The 16,798-nt window shown below is 34.7% G+C and overlaps 3 protein-coding genes across 3 annotated transcripts in view; 2 read left to right on the forward strand and 1 right to left on the reverse strand.

Moving 5' to 3' along the window:
- The window catches only part of LOC136811513 (L-seryl-tRNA(Sec) kinase-like), a 402,790-nt gene that overhangs the window by 300,854 nt on the left and 85,138 nt on the right, over positions 1-16,798 (reverse strand). The window lies entirely within an intron of this gene.
- On the forward strand, positions 65-15,838 carry LOC136811520 (porimin-like). The gene is made up of 3 exons (XM_067068143.1): positions 65-211; positions 5,981-6,094; positions 14,754-15,838. The coding sequence occupies exons 1-3, from the start codon at positions 178-180 to the stop codon at positions 15,158-15,160; spliced, it is 555 nt and encodes a 184-aa protein (XP_066924244.1). The 5' UTR covers positions 65-177; the 3' UTR covers positions 15,161-15,838.
- LOC136811514 (polyubiquitin-B) lies at positions 11,724-12,794 on the forward strand. The gene has a single exon (XM_067068137.1). The coding sequence runs from the start codon at positions 11,843-11,845 to the stop codon at positions 12,758-12,760; it is 918 nt and encodes a 305-aa protein (XP_066924238.1). The 5' UTR covers positions 11,724-11,842; the 3' UTR covers positions 12,761-12,794.

A 16,798-nucleotide genomic window follows, 5' to 3' on the forward strand; every position in this document is an offset into this window, starting at 1 on the left:
TGACTTGATGGCTCAATCACTTTCGTTTTCATGGAGACTAGAGGTCACTGGACCCTCGGCTCTGCGCGACTCCTGTCACTCGTGCTTATAATTATATCAGCCAAAAGGGAAAGAGGGAAGTGAAAGCCAGCCATTTCTGTTCCAAACGAATTTTCAGTACTCCTTAGATTTTTCATCATGGACAATCAAATATTTTCATTTTTATTCTTTGGTGAGTAAATATTTTACATTTTTAAGCCATCTAGGTCTAGGAGTCGAATATCTGTCTGGGTGCTGGGGAGATGACTCTCTCAAAAAGGAAGCAAGCAAGTTTCATACTTACTTCAGTCAGTATACTTCAGTTTGATTTGATGATATTCATCTGTCCAGCTCGTTGAGCCCAACACGTATAATTTGATCGAAAAGAGCATTTTGATTCAGCCAATCTTGTTTGTCGCGATGTAGTGAGACGTTCGTCGGGTATAGAGCACAGATATTTATCGAGTCGTTTCTATCTTGAATGAATCTTTTGAACAGCCAGTGATATTTTGTATGTCAGAGGGAATACTGTTGAAGAGTTTTGGACCCTGTACAGCTAAGCTCTCACAAATAAATTTGCGAAAGTTAACTTTGTTCGATTGTTCGTAGTTGGCATTTTCGACCATGACGGCTTGTAGTTGAAGACGAGACAACACCACCTCTTACAGTGCCATCTCCTTCAGTGTGGCTGAAATTTGGTACTATACCCTCTAGTATCGACCAAATATAAACAATTCTGTATCTCTCCCTCCTCCTTTGTAGAGAATACATTTGGAACATTTTCAATTGTTCCCAGCAATAATCGAAAGCACTAAGGCCTTTGATTTTATTGAAGAAGTTCTTTTGTACGGATTCAATCTGTTCAATAGACCTTTTTTTAAAGAGGCAGCCATATTAAATAATTATGTACTCCAGCATAAAAACAATGATACAGCCATGCATAATTACTATATCATGCATATTTTAAAAATTATGCAAGGCTGTATCATTGTTTTTATGCTGGAGTACATGATTATTCAACATGGCTGCCTCTTTAAAAAAAGGTCTATTTGGTGGATGCTGCTTGGTGACCAAAGCTGAGAACAGTAGTCGAGGTGAGGGAGAACTAAGGATTTCCATAATAGACCTTTTCGCCTTTCCATCCGCCATCTTGAATTGTATGCAAAAATAGAGGAACGAAAAAGCCGTGGTTGGATTTAGTTGAAAAATATGCAAAACATATGCAAGTTTACACAAAGATTAAAAAGACAACAAAGCATCTTATAAAGAAATATTATAATCATTAGAACAATAAAAGATGGAATTTCTCAATCCAAAAAGAAATATTTACAGAACAACAAAAGCCTTTTAGAAATTTGTTCTTAAAGACATTGCATATTCTGTTTTCATACCATTAAAAAAAAATCCACCAAGACGGAGTACACACACAAACTTTCAAAACATGCAAACTGAAAGCAGTAATTATGACGTCACACGTTCAGAGGGTTCAGATCAATGTTTTGATTTGATCGTCTGACGGTTTTATTCCCAGGAGAATAATTTACCGTCAGCCGAATAAGGATTAGTTTTGTACCTTTCCAGGTGATTTTTCAGCTTGAGTTTATGTCTAATGTTATGATTTTTTGAAGTGCTTGTTTTAAGAGATGAGTAAATTTGATTAATTCTAGTTTTCAAAAGAAGCAAATTTAATCTTTCTTCTACAAGATTACACTTTAATATAATGCAAATTATGCATGTAAGTTTTATATTAATACTTTCTTTTTGCATATGTTTTGCATACTTTCTAAGGGAATTTCACCACGGCAATTCGGCCACCATAATTTTTGCATACAATTCAATATAGCGGATAGAAAGGCGAAAAGGTGTATCTTATCATAACATCACTGCTTCTGTTGTTGAATGTTCTCAAAATCCAACTAGAAATGTCCTTAGCTTTTGCTATAATTTTATTGATGTGATCAGTGAATGAGCAGTCACTACTCATCCACACTCCAAGATCTTTGACAGAGTTTTTGTTTTCAATTACAGTTTTGTTGTTAGTGAAATAGGTTGATAAACTTTTTGATTCAGTATCTTTACCGTATTTCAAATGTTCGAATTTACAACTATTTAGTTTCATGTTATTGTTCTCAGTCCAATCATAAACTATGTTGAGATCATGTTGCAACTTGAACGTGTCAATTATTCCTTGGATTTCTTTAAGCATTATAGTATCGTATCATCCTACCTGCCAACTCTCTGCTTGGGGGTGGGGGTGGTACTCTTTGTGAAAATGATTGTCAGAAATGTGCAAGCTGTAAGGGTCCCTTCCTGGGGGCATTAGGTTTGCGAGAAATTGACTGAATTTTGTGAAAATTTTGTCCATTTTTTTATGTTTTTGCCATCCTTTTATAATAACCTAAGATCAGGTGATTATTTTCTGCACACCACGCTGAAACTCTAAAGGGATGTGCAAAAACATAACAATCTGACGAACATGCAGCAATCTCACAAAAGGACCGCGTTCTTCTAAAAGGACTATGAATGACAACGAAGTTGCGTGATTGTGTTTCTGATTAGGGCACCGTATCAGTTTTTGACTTTCCGACGCACAACAAGATTCTTGTTGTAGCATTTTCCGCGGGAGGACTATTTTCCTCATCAGATGCTTAATTTTCAAGCACCTTCAGAGGCTTACCGTGCGCATAAGAAAATTATGAACAGCCCTTATCTGGTTACCCTTTTATACTGTAGTGAGAGAGACTATTTCCCCAAAATTTCAGCCAAATTTTAGTCCGAATTTCAAGAGTTTATGACCCTTTGAGGGAGTTGATTTTTGATTTAGGGACTTTTGAGGGTGTGAAAAAGGGACCCTTATGGCTGTCTCTTGAAGAGATAGGTACAATAACAAATTAGCAATAGTTTTTTAGGAGAACGCGGCGGTCTTTTGTTATTGAATAGACCGATTCAACAAAATCCAGTTCCTTACTCTCTGAAAGAGTCCCAAAATTACAAATTATATAAAAAATTGGCTTCCTCAAAGGGTAATAAAGTCTGGTAGTTTTTAGCTGAAAATTGGAAATATTGTCAAGGGCCGCAAAAATATCGAAATTCAGTTTCCCATAGGGCCAATTTTCTAAACTTTGGCTTTGAAATACCGGAAAACCTACAGTAGTATCCCCAGGGTCTCAACAGGGAGCCAGGCAAACCATCCTGGAAAATTTCTGCCATTTTAATCTCTATTAGTTATCAAAATGTGGGAATTTATTTGATGTAGAAAGATGAATATGTTGTGACATGTGGTACGGCGGTCACATTAAATTTGCCATTTAATATAAAATAAGATAGGCAGTTCACACTAGGTCACACTAGATAATCATTTTCAAAAAATAACAACATCAGTCATCTACAGGCAGTACAGTTCTAACTCTTCATACAAAATTTATGAGAAACACATTTGGACTTTGTACCCAATGTTGCATGCAAGCAGTTAAGCCAAAGTCCTAAAACCAAAGCAGGATAAAAATCAGATTTTTGAATTTGCAAAAAACGCCACATAGAAGATCTTTCAAACTCAGAACTTTAAGAGAAGAAATTTTTGCAGAACAAATTTTCACGGAATTTAATAATTTTGTGGTTTTTTGACAAAGCCGCGAAATTAAATATATTCAGGATTTTAATCACCTCTTAAATTAGTCTCTTTAGGGCAGAATAGGCCATATCTTAAACAAAAAATTCTCTCATCTGCAAAATTAAACTCAAAAAAACTTTAGAATTTTTAAGCTGTGAACTGCAAAATTAAATTCCCAAAGATTGTGTCCCGTATTTGAATAAAGCAATAAACTCAACTTTTCAATTTTTCCTGATTCTTCTATTTTTTGCAAAAGCTCCAGAAATGAAAATAAAGAAATAATGATAGTTGAATACTATCCACTGATGATCTGCCGCACTATCCTAAACCTTTTCTTCGTTTGAGAAAATGATCGACAGAAAGATTAAAGTTTTCCATTCTTGAAGGAGTTTGTTCTGTAGAGATGAAATTTGGCACATTTGAGCAGGAACATATTGGGTGATATAATAAGAAAGAAGAAAGAAAATTTTTTTCAAGATCCTATCTTATTCTTATCAACAGGTGATCTAAACATTTCCTGTCTGTATAGATTGCAAAAATATTAAATGCAACCAGATGCAACACTTCTTTTTTCAAGGTCAGATCTCTTATCTTCAACATGATATCTTTTCTGTAAGTGTCATGTAATCCAAATTTGAAAGGTGACCCTATTTTTTATCTTCTCACTAAGAAGAATATCCTGGTATAACATTGTTTTGGGTAAGATTCCAACCGGACTAAGATTCCACAGACTTTCTAGGGATTTTTCTGCTGTCTTTGCTGGGAAAGCCGGCTGAAGATTTGAAAGGAAGTACCTTGTCTTGAATTAAGAAATTTGATTAGCTTTCCTAAGTTAATTTTTAACTAACCAAATTTTTGCAGTCTTTTTTAGCTAGAGTTAGGATTTTAGGTCTTTCCATCTTCCCGGATGTAGGGTATTTTTTTATTATTTCTAACATGTTTCTGGACCCATGTACCAAATTTCTCTACATGGTCCAAAAAACGCCTCTAAAAAAGGAAAAACCTGTTTTAAAGCCTGAAATAGCACACATTTTGGGGAATAAATAGAGCAACTTAAATTTGGCGGATGACGAAAAAATTAAATTTGGTGGGAACTTAATTTAGAGGATTTTCACCAAATCCGCCAAATTTTCTTCCCGCCAAAGTTTCTTCATTTAAGATATTTGAAATATTATACCTAATCTTTGCACTTTCTACCCCCACTACCCATAAAATTTCCTGGAAACCCCATTTGCATTAGTCCCCCCATCAAGGTGAAATATTCGCTTCCTACTCCAGGACAAAAGTTGATTTCCCCCATCTTCCTAGGGGGATGATCCCATGGCACTGCAGTATTTTTTGCAATTTTAAATGATAAAAACTAATAAAAGTTTCGTTGCTCTTACAAAAAATTGACATGGCAGAGTCTTTGTCAAAAATTGACATCAGTTTAGTCCTTGGTGTCTTGGAGTTTTGAAGTGAACTTCTTCACATGACAGCATTTTGAAATCAGTTCATTCCTTGAGGCCAAGGTTTAGAAATGTAGTGATTTCAAGTTTTTCCTCGAGACAGAGTGAACATTTCAGTGATTAACGTAAAATAAAGTTACAAATATTTTCATAAGAATCAGGATGTAGCTGTTCTTCTTAATTCCCAATGACTTGTGAGATTTTACACAGTAGTGTCATCCAAAATTATTTTGGTCTTGACTCTGATTGACTAGCTGGCATTCATTTGGATGAACATTATTGAGTAAACCTATCGTTTGTAGTGTAACCTGATGGAGTGAATGGGGTGGCTAAAATTGATAAATTGCCTGCCCTGCTTATCCAAGAATTCATGTTTGTTTTAAAGAGAATATAATCAGAGCAGTGATCCAAGTTAAAACACTGCAGGATAATGATTTAGAAACATAAAAAAATAAAGATAGCAGAATGTAGTTGACTTGTAGAAGCTATGCCTGGTATGATAACTGCCATCAAGTTCCATACAATATTATATCCAATAGTTTTCTAGTTTTTTTCTCTTGTTTCCTTATGTTTCTGGTTACTACTATGCGTTCTGGTTGTTTTCCAATTACTTGGTCATTTCCTGTTTTTTCCGCTTTTCTCTTTGAGATTAGATTTGTTTATCCAAGTTGCTAGACATATGAGATATGAGATTCTACAAAAACTTAAAAACTGAGGCCAGGTAGCATGGTAGTAATTTGGAAACTTTCAATCTGAAGATCCAAGTTTAAATCATATGGGTTGAATTCACTGATCCCAATCCTGTCCCTTCTTCAAGTTCCCCAAGAAGTCTGATTTTTCTACCGCTTTCTAATTTATTAATTTATAATATAACCAAGCTTTACTGTTTTTTTTATTTTTTCAGGTTTGGTTTTGGTGTGTGTTGAGGGCCTTACAACGCCGCAAGTCAATGCTACTTCATCCATTTCTCCGTCACCCTCGTTAGCTATAAACACCAATGCTTCGAGCATTGTTTCTGGTAAGTTGCCTTTTTGTTTGTTTTTCTTATATCAGCGGGTTCAGTACTAAAATCTTAATCATTACGACATTATGTGGTGGTATAATCATTTTTATGTTAAATGCGTAATAAAATTCCTTAAATGATATGTCCTAAACATCCTTATTTTTGGAAAAATATATTCTGGTCTTTATGGTCAAGTCATTCTTATTTAAGCCCCTATAATTATAATCTTTCTGTAATTCATACTAAATATTGATACCCTTAGTTGCTAACTAGTGTAAAACGATAATGTATAATTTTAATCCTTCTGTAATTCGAAAAAGTCTTGATCCCTTGAAGATCGAGTTAGAGAGGAAACTGTGTTATTGAATGTCCCGAAAAAATAGTACATGGACTAATTTAGTACTGACCCCCTGTTCCTCGATTCCTTTAATCTCTAATCCAGAAATGAAATTCTTGCTTGTTCTTTGGATACAACCTATGACCCGGGCCTATGACTTTTAATTTAAGCTGCGAGGCTTCATAGATTCAGTCAACCATTTTAGAGGTCTATTTTGGTAGGTACACACATAAAGCAGGAATAATATTCAACGAATCTGGAAACGATTATATTTTAGAAAGAATATTATAAGCCCTCCCCCGGTTTTTGGGGGTTGTACAGGGTTTATAGAATATTATCAGCGAAAACAGTATTTAGAATTTTGATAAAGATTTTACAAATTCCATCTGTATTGAAGACTTGAATTTTGTCGTTTGAAGGTTTATACAGATTTTGATATTAAATGGAATGATTGACTGTTAATCCAGTGTATTCAAACAACGTCAGCATTTTTGAACTGAAATATACAAAAGAGACCTAATATTTTAACGTTTCCTTGTTTTTTTTTAGTTAAACTATTATTAGAAGCCTGTAGAAGCCTGTTAAAATTGATTTGTTGATAAAGCGAAAAAAAGTTTGATATCCCTTGCTGTTTCTTTAGAATATCCATTTTGCTAAGTAACATATTAGCACAGTATGGTGAAATATTTCTCCTTTTTTATTTTTTTAATGCTTTGTCATGTCTCGGTTTGGTGAGGTTTTTCCCTTCGCATAATTTCTCATCAAAGCTTTATCTATGATCTAGAGGAGGTTTTTTCAATCATGAATCTTTCAAGACTTCTCAAACCTAATAAAAATAAACCAGCCGAGGCTGGAAGGTCAGCCAAATAGAGCTTAGCTAGATAGCTTTAATAAGTGGGTTATCAGATGTAAGAGATGTACTGAAACAGAGTAGACTAAAAATGTTGAATAATGTACAAAATGTGAAACATTTGATACAAAATGTGAAACATTTGATAACTTGATTTAAAATTATTTAAAACAAGCCTGAGAGCTCCTCCAACCCCCCCCCCCCCACGAGAAGCTCAAAGTATACTTCTATTTAGCATTGTAATACTGTTTCTATGACATCAAACAATTAAGCTATAGTTTATTACTATAAAATAAAAGAGAAACATAGTGTAATTAAACTTTTTGTTAATTTCATTCCAGTCAGTTATGATACATTTTTTCTGTTGGATGTAGACAATATCCATATCTGACCAAGTGTTATCTAGAAATAAATAAGAAAATTGCCAAAACTTAAGAGCCAAAATAAAGATATCCATCGAATATACATAGAAACTGTACTTTTTGTTTTACTTGATAAAACTCCAATAACACTTTAAACTAACAAGCTACAAACTTTAAGTCACAAAGCGCAAACTCCAGAAAAACACAATTTGCATCAAAAACTTTGCAAAACGTAGTTCATATTTATAACATTTCAACAGGAACTGTATTTTAGTAGACTTGGTCAAATTACATAAACCATTTGTCAGTTGTCTGCAAGGCCAATGAGGTACGTAAAAACTGACTGCTATTCAGTCAAAGCCAAAATTTGGCAAGGTCAGGAAAGCAAAACTTAAAATTCATAACTATGCAGGGAAGCTCATTTCCCCCCCCGTTTTGCTTTAAACTCCCTTTTGATTGGTCTATGAATTTGGTCGCTTTATCGCCTTGGCAGAATAAACACACGACCATAATAAATAAATTCAACAGGGCAGCGGAGTAGCAATTAATTTCAACTGGAAGTCCTCTCTTCTGTGCCAAGCACTAGCAGTGTTTTTTTAAAACTTTAAAACAATGTTAAATGAAGACCAGATGGATCTGTTTGTTATGACTGTGCAAGTTGTGACAAAAGTGTGCATGTTGTGTAACTTGACGGTATAATTCATTACATTCTAGAAACCATTTTTCATAACTTTCTGCAGTCCGCTTTCTGCAAGTCTGATAAGAGATACCGTGAGATTGGGTAACTTGCATCAGTGGAGGCTAACATGCATAGCCCTCAAATGAAAAACCTGGCTGGTCATTAAAATACAAAGTTAAATCAAAACAAAAATGGTAGAGTAGAGCTGTGAGCGGAGCTGCGTAGTTGTATTTTAATGACCAGCCAGGTCTTTCATTTGAGGGCTATGCATGTTAGCCTCCACTGATGCAAGTTACCCAATCTCACGGTATGTATAAACTGTTATCGCCAGTCATTCCATTCCATCATTCAGTCAAAACGTGCGCCAAGGTTAGAAAAACACAATCTGCGTCCGGAACTGCTTGAAAAATAGTTTGATCAATTTCAACAAGAACTGTATATATTAATATCAATATAATTGATCAAATTCCAAAGACCATTTGTCATAATTTTGCAAGTCCAATAATAGGAGATGTGATGTCATCATTTGGTTCCCGTCATCTGACCGACCCTGATTTACGGTCAGCAGGTAGAGTTGGAGAGTCGGAAAGCTTTTCCGCTGCTTTGCTGGATTTCCACTGTCGACCTCTGCATGCTCTGTGTTTACAAGTTTTCAAATCGAAGTAGCGAGCCGCATGCTAATGGAGAGTAAACCGAAAACCAGTTTATCCACGGTTTCTTAATTTTTTAATTTGGTCGGATCAATCCACACAGATTCCCTTTCAACAAGATGTAGCTACTTCTTAACAGAAAAATATTTTCGACCGACTGACTGAACGACCCCCACTTTTTAAAGTAGAAATGACGGGAACCAAACAATTTTTTGTGATTTGCCTTACCGTGAAATTGGGTAACTTGCATCAGTGGAGGCTAACATGCATAGCCCTCGAATGAATGACCTGGCTGGTCATTAAAATACAACTACGCAGCTCTGCTCGCAGCTCTACTCTACCATTTTTGTTTTGATTTAACTTTGTATTTTAATGACCAGCCAGGTCATTCATTTGAGGGCTATGCAAGTTAGCCTCCACTGATGCAAGTTACCCAATCTCACGGTATATCAAACACGTCCAACAAGTCCAAAAAAGCACGATTGCATCCAGTCTTTTGTAAACTTTATCGAATTCCAATAACATTATAACACCATCAATCCTAAGGGGAGGCAAACAAGAAAAATATGTTTTTATTGCAAAAACTATTAAAAAGCAGCAATAAAAGTATCAGAAAATTAAACCTAACAAAAACTTGAGCAACGTTTAAACCTTCAAGGATGTAGAAAAAAGAATCCCCTTGATGAAAATCATGTGTTTGATTTGCCGAGTTAAAAAAATAAATGACAGAAATTGAAGCTTGCAACAGATTTACACTGGAAATACTTTGGTACAACACTGACTTATCACAGCTCTTATCACATCTGACTTATCGCTTGAGCCGCCATCTTGAAACACTACACTGTACATTATGATCAGTAAAAACAACGCACGCTAAAAGTACCCAAAAAGTTAACCCGATCGGAAGAAAGTTTAGAAATCAAAGTAGTGAGATCGGAAAATCGGATTTTTTTTTTGCCGTCTTATGATGCTGCTGATGATGATGATGGAAGAAAATTTTACCTATTTGAATGCTCAGCTTAGGCTGACCAATAAAACGAAACTATCAGTATCCAAAACCTCTCGTTTTTCTTATCTCTCCGCATATTTGAGATATTTCTTCTGTGTTCTATTTTTACTAGATATAAAATAAGGTCACGTATTATATTGTGTCCTTGATCTGAGGTACATGGTTCAAATAGATTAAAAAAAGTTTTTTATATGTAGATTTTATATGTATGAGTTATTCCCAAGCGAATACATTTTAAGTCACATAATTTTAACTTATCTTCCCCCATTTCTCTGCCTGTTGACTCGCGTACGTTATAAAAAAAATCTTGATTCTCAAAACATCGATTTTATTTCAAGCGTTTTTACACCAAGAAGACATATTTAGCCAGGAAAATTCCCTGTAACGAAAAAATTTCCTCCAAAGCTACGACTCCCATTTTTCTTCGCATTTTTTTCGGAAATTATTAGACCCCAGGTTGTCTCAGGGTCATGCATATATCACTTTGACGGTGATGAAAAACGTATGAATGAGTTATTTTGTTTCTTTGATTTTTAATAAAATTCTAAAAACATACGAACTCTGTTAGTATTATGATACGTCAATATTTTGAACTCTTAAATATTTGAGTCCAAAGTCCTCTTTACTGTTCTGTGATTTCGTCTTGAGAAAGGATCAGTTGTTCTGAAAACTGGACTTTTCAACACCCGACCAAAAAAGAAGATGCCTTCTCCATTAATCAACTAAGTGAACCCTCTCATACTAAAATGGTCCAAAATTTTGAAGTGAAAGGAACCTGTTAAATTTATTTTATGTCGCTCTTAAAGTCTGTCAAAAAGGAGTGTAGTGTTTGTATTTTTGGTCATAACTTTCAAACCAGTTGTCGTATAAATATTTAGCATCATGGAAAAATGATTGAATGCGCTTATATTTTCCACTAATTAGTTTTTTTAAATTCGCGCAAGCAAGTGAAGAAAAAGGAAGAAAAAAATTGCAACTTTTGATAAAAAGGTGCTTTGAAAATGATTTTTAAATCAATCAATAGCTTAATAATACAGCCTCATTAAACTGGAAGCGTTTTGATATCTCTGGTAATTAAATTCAGAGAATCGAAAATTTATGACATGCGAAAAATTATTTTGTTTTTAATTTTTGCTTTGTCCATTACGTATTAAGTGTTTTCGACGAGTTAATGCCCTAAAAAAGAATTTTTTGTAGGAGAGAAAATTGTTTTTGGAGGAAAACTTCGGTTATCAATATCTTGAAGCGAGGGTTTTGTTGAAGCGAAGGAGACTAATTACCTGTAATACTTGTTTTTGGAGGAAAACTTCGGTTTTGTTGAAGCGAGGGAGACTAATTACCTGTAATAAAATGTATTCGAAATCGTAATGAAATTAAAGACAAAAGAGTTTAGAAAGAATTAAGAAAATTAAGGTCCTTCTTTCATGTCAAAGAAAAATAATTTGTCCAATTTAGTTTGTAATTAAAATGATTAAGGGAGCATGTTGTCATCTGACATCAAATGAGTGTTTTCTCAAAGGAGAAAAAAATGTGGTTTGTCATTTCTGTTTTGTTAAAGATAATAATCTCTAACCGCGCTGTCATTATGTTATTAAGTGACGTAAGTTCTCCCTCACAGTGCGTTTTAATGTTTTCGAGAACATTCTAGAGTCGATTACCGCATCAATAAGCACTTTCAAAAGAGGGGGAGAGTTAAAGTTACGTCAGTCTATTTTTTGTAATCGGATAAGAGATTTTATGATGAGCGAATCAGTTTTCTTTTGTCTTGTCAATTCTATAAAAACTGTGAACTGTTCATGAAAAAGTCAGTACACATCACAACACAGAAGAGTAAACACTCATTGAAGAAAAACTTCTCAACACTTCACAAATCAAGATGCAAATCTTCGTCAAAACCTTGACTGGCAAAACCATCACTTTGGAAGTCGAACCAAGTGATACCATCGACAACGTCAAAGCCAAAATTCAAGATAAAGAAGGAATCCCACCAGATCAACAACGTTTGATCTTCGCTGGTAAACAATTGGAAGATGGCCGAACCCTTTCAGACTACAACATCCAAAAAGAATCAACCCTTCACTTGGTCTTGCGATTGAGAGGAGGTATGCAAATTTTCGTCAAGACTTTGACTGGTAAAACCATCACTTTAGAAGTCGAACCAAGTGATACCATTGACAACGTCAAAGCCAAAATTCAAGATAAAGAAGGAATCCCACCAGATCAACAACGTTTGATCTTCGCGGGCAAACAATTAGAAGATGGCCGAACCCTTTCAGACTACAACATCCAAAAAGAATCAACCCTTCACTTGGTTTTGCGATTGAGAGGAGGTATGCAAATCTTCGTCAAGACTTTGACTGGTAAAACCATCACTTTGGAAGTCGAACCAAGTGATACCATCGACAACGTCAAAGCCAAAATTCAAGATAAAGAAGGAATCCCACCAGACCAACAACGTTTGATCTTCGCTGGCAAACAATTAGAGGATGGCCGAACCCTCTCCGACTACAACATCCAAAAAGAATCAACCCTTCACTTGGTCTTGCGATTGAGAGGAGGTATGCAAATCTTCGTCAAAACCTTGACTGGCAAAACCATCACTTTGGAAGTCGAACCAAGTGATACCATCGACAACGTCAAAGCCAAAATTCAAGATAAAGAAGGAATCCCACCAGATCAACAACGTTTGATCTTCGCTGGTAAACAATTAGAGGATGGCCGAACCCTCTCCGACTACAACATCCAAAAAGAATCAACCCTTCACTTGGTCTTGCGCCTCCGTGGTGGACAATAACTTTTATTATCCTCATAACTTCCTTTGTAACTTTTTGTAAATTTAGCATTTTAAAAAAACCCAAAAAATAAGAGCACAAATCTTAATCGAAAAAAAAATCATAACACTGTCGTTTATTTATTTTTGATTATTTTCCTCCTGTTTCGACTCATCAAGTGAACTTACATTTAATTTTTGAAAGTTGATTTTGACCAGTTCTTAAATGAAACGTCCCTTTTCTAGGCTTAATGTCATTGATTGTCGTTGATTTTCATTGAAATTAAGCTATTTTCGCGAATGATTATGCATCCTTTAAAAAATTTTGAACAGGGTAATTCGCAAATCTGTCCCAGCCAAAAAGTCCTTTAAAACTTCTAAAAAGGCACAAAATAGTCTTAAACAGTATTTCGGGACCCTAAAATGCCTAAACTTTCACGGATTTTGCCCTCTTCGTAAAAAATTGATACAAATCGATGAAACTTCGAAATCACAATAAACTGGTACCTGTTTTCAACCCTCAAATTGAAAAACAACAAATTTGAGTGAATTCAAAATGTGTGGAAGATGTTTAAACCATCCTGCAAAGGGTTATTTTTACTCTTTACGACTTTTGATATGGTATTCTAAATCTTACGAGAGGATCTAATTTTTTGTCCGGTACTACCGGATGACCCACGAAAAAGTATAAGAGTTTGGAGGGAAAAATTAAATTTTAACTAATTTCTTTTTTCATGGTAAAGAGGAAAGGCAAACTTAAATTTTAATGTATCATATTTTAATTTTGGAAAAGTAGTTATCGAGATATGGAGGTATAAAGTCAAAAGTCATTATAAAACACAGTCAAAAAAACAAATAAAAAGAGACATCGAGTGAGAAGCATATTTTGATTTCTTTTACCGGAAGGATTCAGAAAAGAATAACAAAGGTTGACAATTCTTTTTTAATGATATTCATTCATTTGGAAAAATACGACCCCTAGCATTAATATAGCGACGAGCCCTAGAAGTAATTCCATCGAAAGCGCCTCTGATCATTTCCTGACATCTGAGTTGTTACAAGCTCTGACGATTGCTGCTTTCAACTGATTGATGGTTAGGCATTTTGAAAAAAATTCTTTATGCTACTTTTGGTACTTTTCATTTATTCCCAAAAGAACGATTTGGGAATTGTCTAAAATTCGATAGACAAAGAAATAGCAAATGATCAAAGGAAAGTTGTTTGTTCTGATACAAATTTGATACTGTCTTTTTTGACGTTTTTTGACTGTTTTTTATAATGACTTTTGACTTTATACCTCCATATCTCGATAACTACTTTTCCAAAATTAAAAAATTGATACATCAAAATTTTAAGTTTGCCTTTCCTCTTTACCATGAAAAGAGAATTTTTTTCTGACACAGTCACCCTCCAAACTCTTACATTTTTTCGTGGGTCACCCGGTAGGGTTGGCCAAGCTTGACGTTAATACTCTCAGATTTACGAAATGCGACCGAACTTTTCGACCTTGCGACAGTTTGTAATACCGCCTAAGTTAAAGTCATTGAAAATGCTTTTGAAGAGGAGTGTAATTCGCGAGAAGTCTATGCTCGCCAAAAAATCTTTGTAATCTTGTAAAACAATATTCTAACTTCAAAATCGTAAAGTTTCATTACATTATTAGCCTTTACAGTAAAGGCCTTTTTAAACTCAAAGAACAACCGTTTTTATCGGATTCGAGGATCGTTTGTCGCTTTTTACTATTATGTTTACGATTAAATTAATATTTTTGAATAATTGTTTCACAGTGATGATAATGATACAAGAATCCAAGAATCAGTGTTGTCAAAATTGTGATAGCTACGCACTTCTTCACAAAGTTGATTTCTTTCTTCATTTTCGATTTTTTTTATATGTATTTTGTTTTTATTTTCAAGAAGACGAAAACCGAATCTTTTATATGATAGCATACGGCTTCTATCCGTTTCTCGACAAAAATATGTTCCATCATTCGTCATATTTCTCACCTTTCTTTCAGGCAATGGCACAGATCCAGATAACAGCAACAGTACAATCACCATGAACTCTTCGTCTTCCATCATCATGCCCTCTTCGTCTTCCATCAACGTGTCTTCTACATTGTCCACAGAATCTGTCTCAATGAACGTCACCGTCTCCCCAAATGTTTCATCGTCGGCAACAATGAATGAAACATCGTCCGTCGTTTCGCCCTCCTCTTCTTCATCCACCGTTGCCTCCTCCACTGTGGCTCCACCCACTACCACCACTACAACCAAAATGCCACCAAAGAAAGGAAGTGGGCGCCGCTTTGATACCGGTTCGTTTATCGGTGGAATGTTTGTCATGATCTTCGTGATCGGATTGGTTTATTTCATTCGCAAGTTATACAAGCGAAGAAACCCGAACTACTCCACACTCCACTAAACCGATTAACATTCTCGTCATTAAGTTTTTACTGATGATGACGACACATAAACACTTACACTATTTTTATGCATTGATCTTTGGAGGTATAATTTTCTTTTCTCAGCTTGTATAATTGTAATACTTTTAGAAATAGATAACTTTTTGTTTTTTAACCGCATCTTAGGTGTAGGACTTATTTGGTTATGTTAAGTTTTTTTGTATGTTTTAAATATTGTTTTGTATATTTTATGTTTGAGGATTACGTATAATGCTAATCATTTTTATAGTGGATTTCATGACATTATAGAATATACACGAAGGTAGATCGTATCTGTAGGAAATAATAAAAATGGTTTCAATGTAGGCCATAATATTTAACGTCCGGTCAATATTCAACTTGTTTTTAGCCTATTTTAGTTTTCAAGCCACAGTTTGGAGTTAATTACATGGTTAATAAATTCTCTTTTGTTCCGCTCACCTGAACGAGGTAATGGAGCCATGGCCTTTGTATTTTAGATTTCTTTGTTTGTTTGTAAGAGACTACGCTTAGGTTTTTTAATTTCTTTCTTTTATTATTAATTTGTGCACCCGCTCAATGATATGCATTTTTTATTTATTTGTTTATTTTTGGTTTTTGATAAGATTCAGGTTTTTAGTTGCAAAAGGTAATTAATACATTCGTGTTAATGTCAAAAATTCGTTCTACGATTTCCTGTTCGCCAAACGTTTAATATACTCACTTTGCATCAGCAAATTTTATTATTGCTAAAATTAACTATTTCGGTCAATAGCTGAATGGTTATATTTTACATAAGTGTTCCTGTTTCATACCAGACACATATTTCATATCGGGACAGTGTCTGTCTATTGTTATATATATTAGTATAAGCGAAAAATGTTTTTCTTTTCCTCTTCCTGACCAATCTTGCTCAATTCCATATGAACAAAGCCTGTGAATCAAAATTGATGATTAAGCAAACGATATTACTCTTATTTAAAAACCAAACCTTTAACTCTGGCCAGATTTAGAAATATTTAGCAGCCGAGAAAATTCTGTCAAATGTATCGAAATTGGCGTCGTTCGATTTAAAATTGCCTACTCTTAGGTGCCAAATAAACGGCCCCCCCCCCCGCTTGTTAATTTTTTGATTTTTTTCCAACCCCCCCGGACGTTATTAGGACCCCCCCGTTTATTAATTTTTGAAAAAATTCCCAGCTCCCAAAAGGAAAGTTTCTTTTTTTACTCTAAAAAGCCTAAATTTAGTCTATTTTGACCTTTTTAGGGTTTTTAAAACTCAATTTTCCAACCCCCCCTCCCCCCGGTAATTAGGTCCCCCCCGTTTATTTGATTTGAAAAAATTTTCCAACCCCCCGTTTATTTGGACCTAAGAGTATTTGTAAAATATCTTAGAATCCGTAAGTTGATAGCTCGAAAAATGATGAAATTTTAAGCCTTTTTTGAGAGGGGCCCGTGAGTTATGTCTACAAAATTTGCTGAAAGACTTACATCCAGGCAAAGCTTCTAACACTGTGTTAAAAATTGACGAATTCAACAAAAATGATTGTTATCAACAATGAAATTCTGAGCAAAACAGTATACAATAACAAGTCCAGTATTCAAACACACAAAGAAATATAAGCAGCCATCGAACTAAA

This window comes from Clytia hemisphaerica, unplaced genomic scaffold (genome assembly GCF_902728285.1).
Source record: "Clytia hemisphaerica strain Z4C2 unplaced genomic scaffold, Clytia hemisphaerica genome assembly, whole genome shotgun sequence".
NCBI lineage: Eukaryota > Metazoa > Cnidaria > Hydrozoa > Leptothecata > Clytiidae > Clytia > Clytia hemisphaerica.

Excerpts from the sequence above, each read along its gene's own strand:
- LOC136811520 (XM_067068143.1), top strand. The coding sequence starts at position 178 with ATGGACAATCAAATATTTTCATTTTTATTCTTTG. Across the intron at positions 212-5,980 it reads ATTTTCATTTTTATTCTTTG|GTTTGGTTTTGGTGTGTGTT; the intron begins GTGAGTAAATAT and ends TTATTTTTTCAG. Across the intron at positions 6,095-14,753 it reads TGCTTCGAGCATTGTTTCTG|GCAATGGCACAGATCCAGAT; the intron begins GTAAGTTGCCTT and ends CCTTTCTTTCAG.
- LOC136811514 (XM_067068137.1), top strand. The coding sequence starts at position 11,843 with ATGCAAATCTTCGTCAAAACCTTGACTGGCAAAACCATCACTTTGGAA.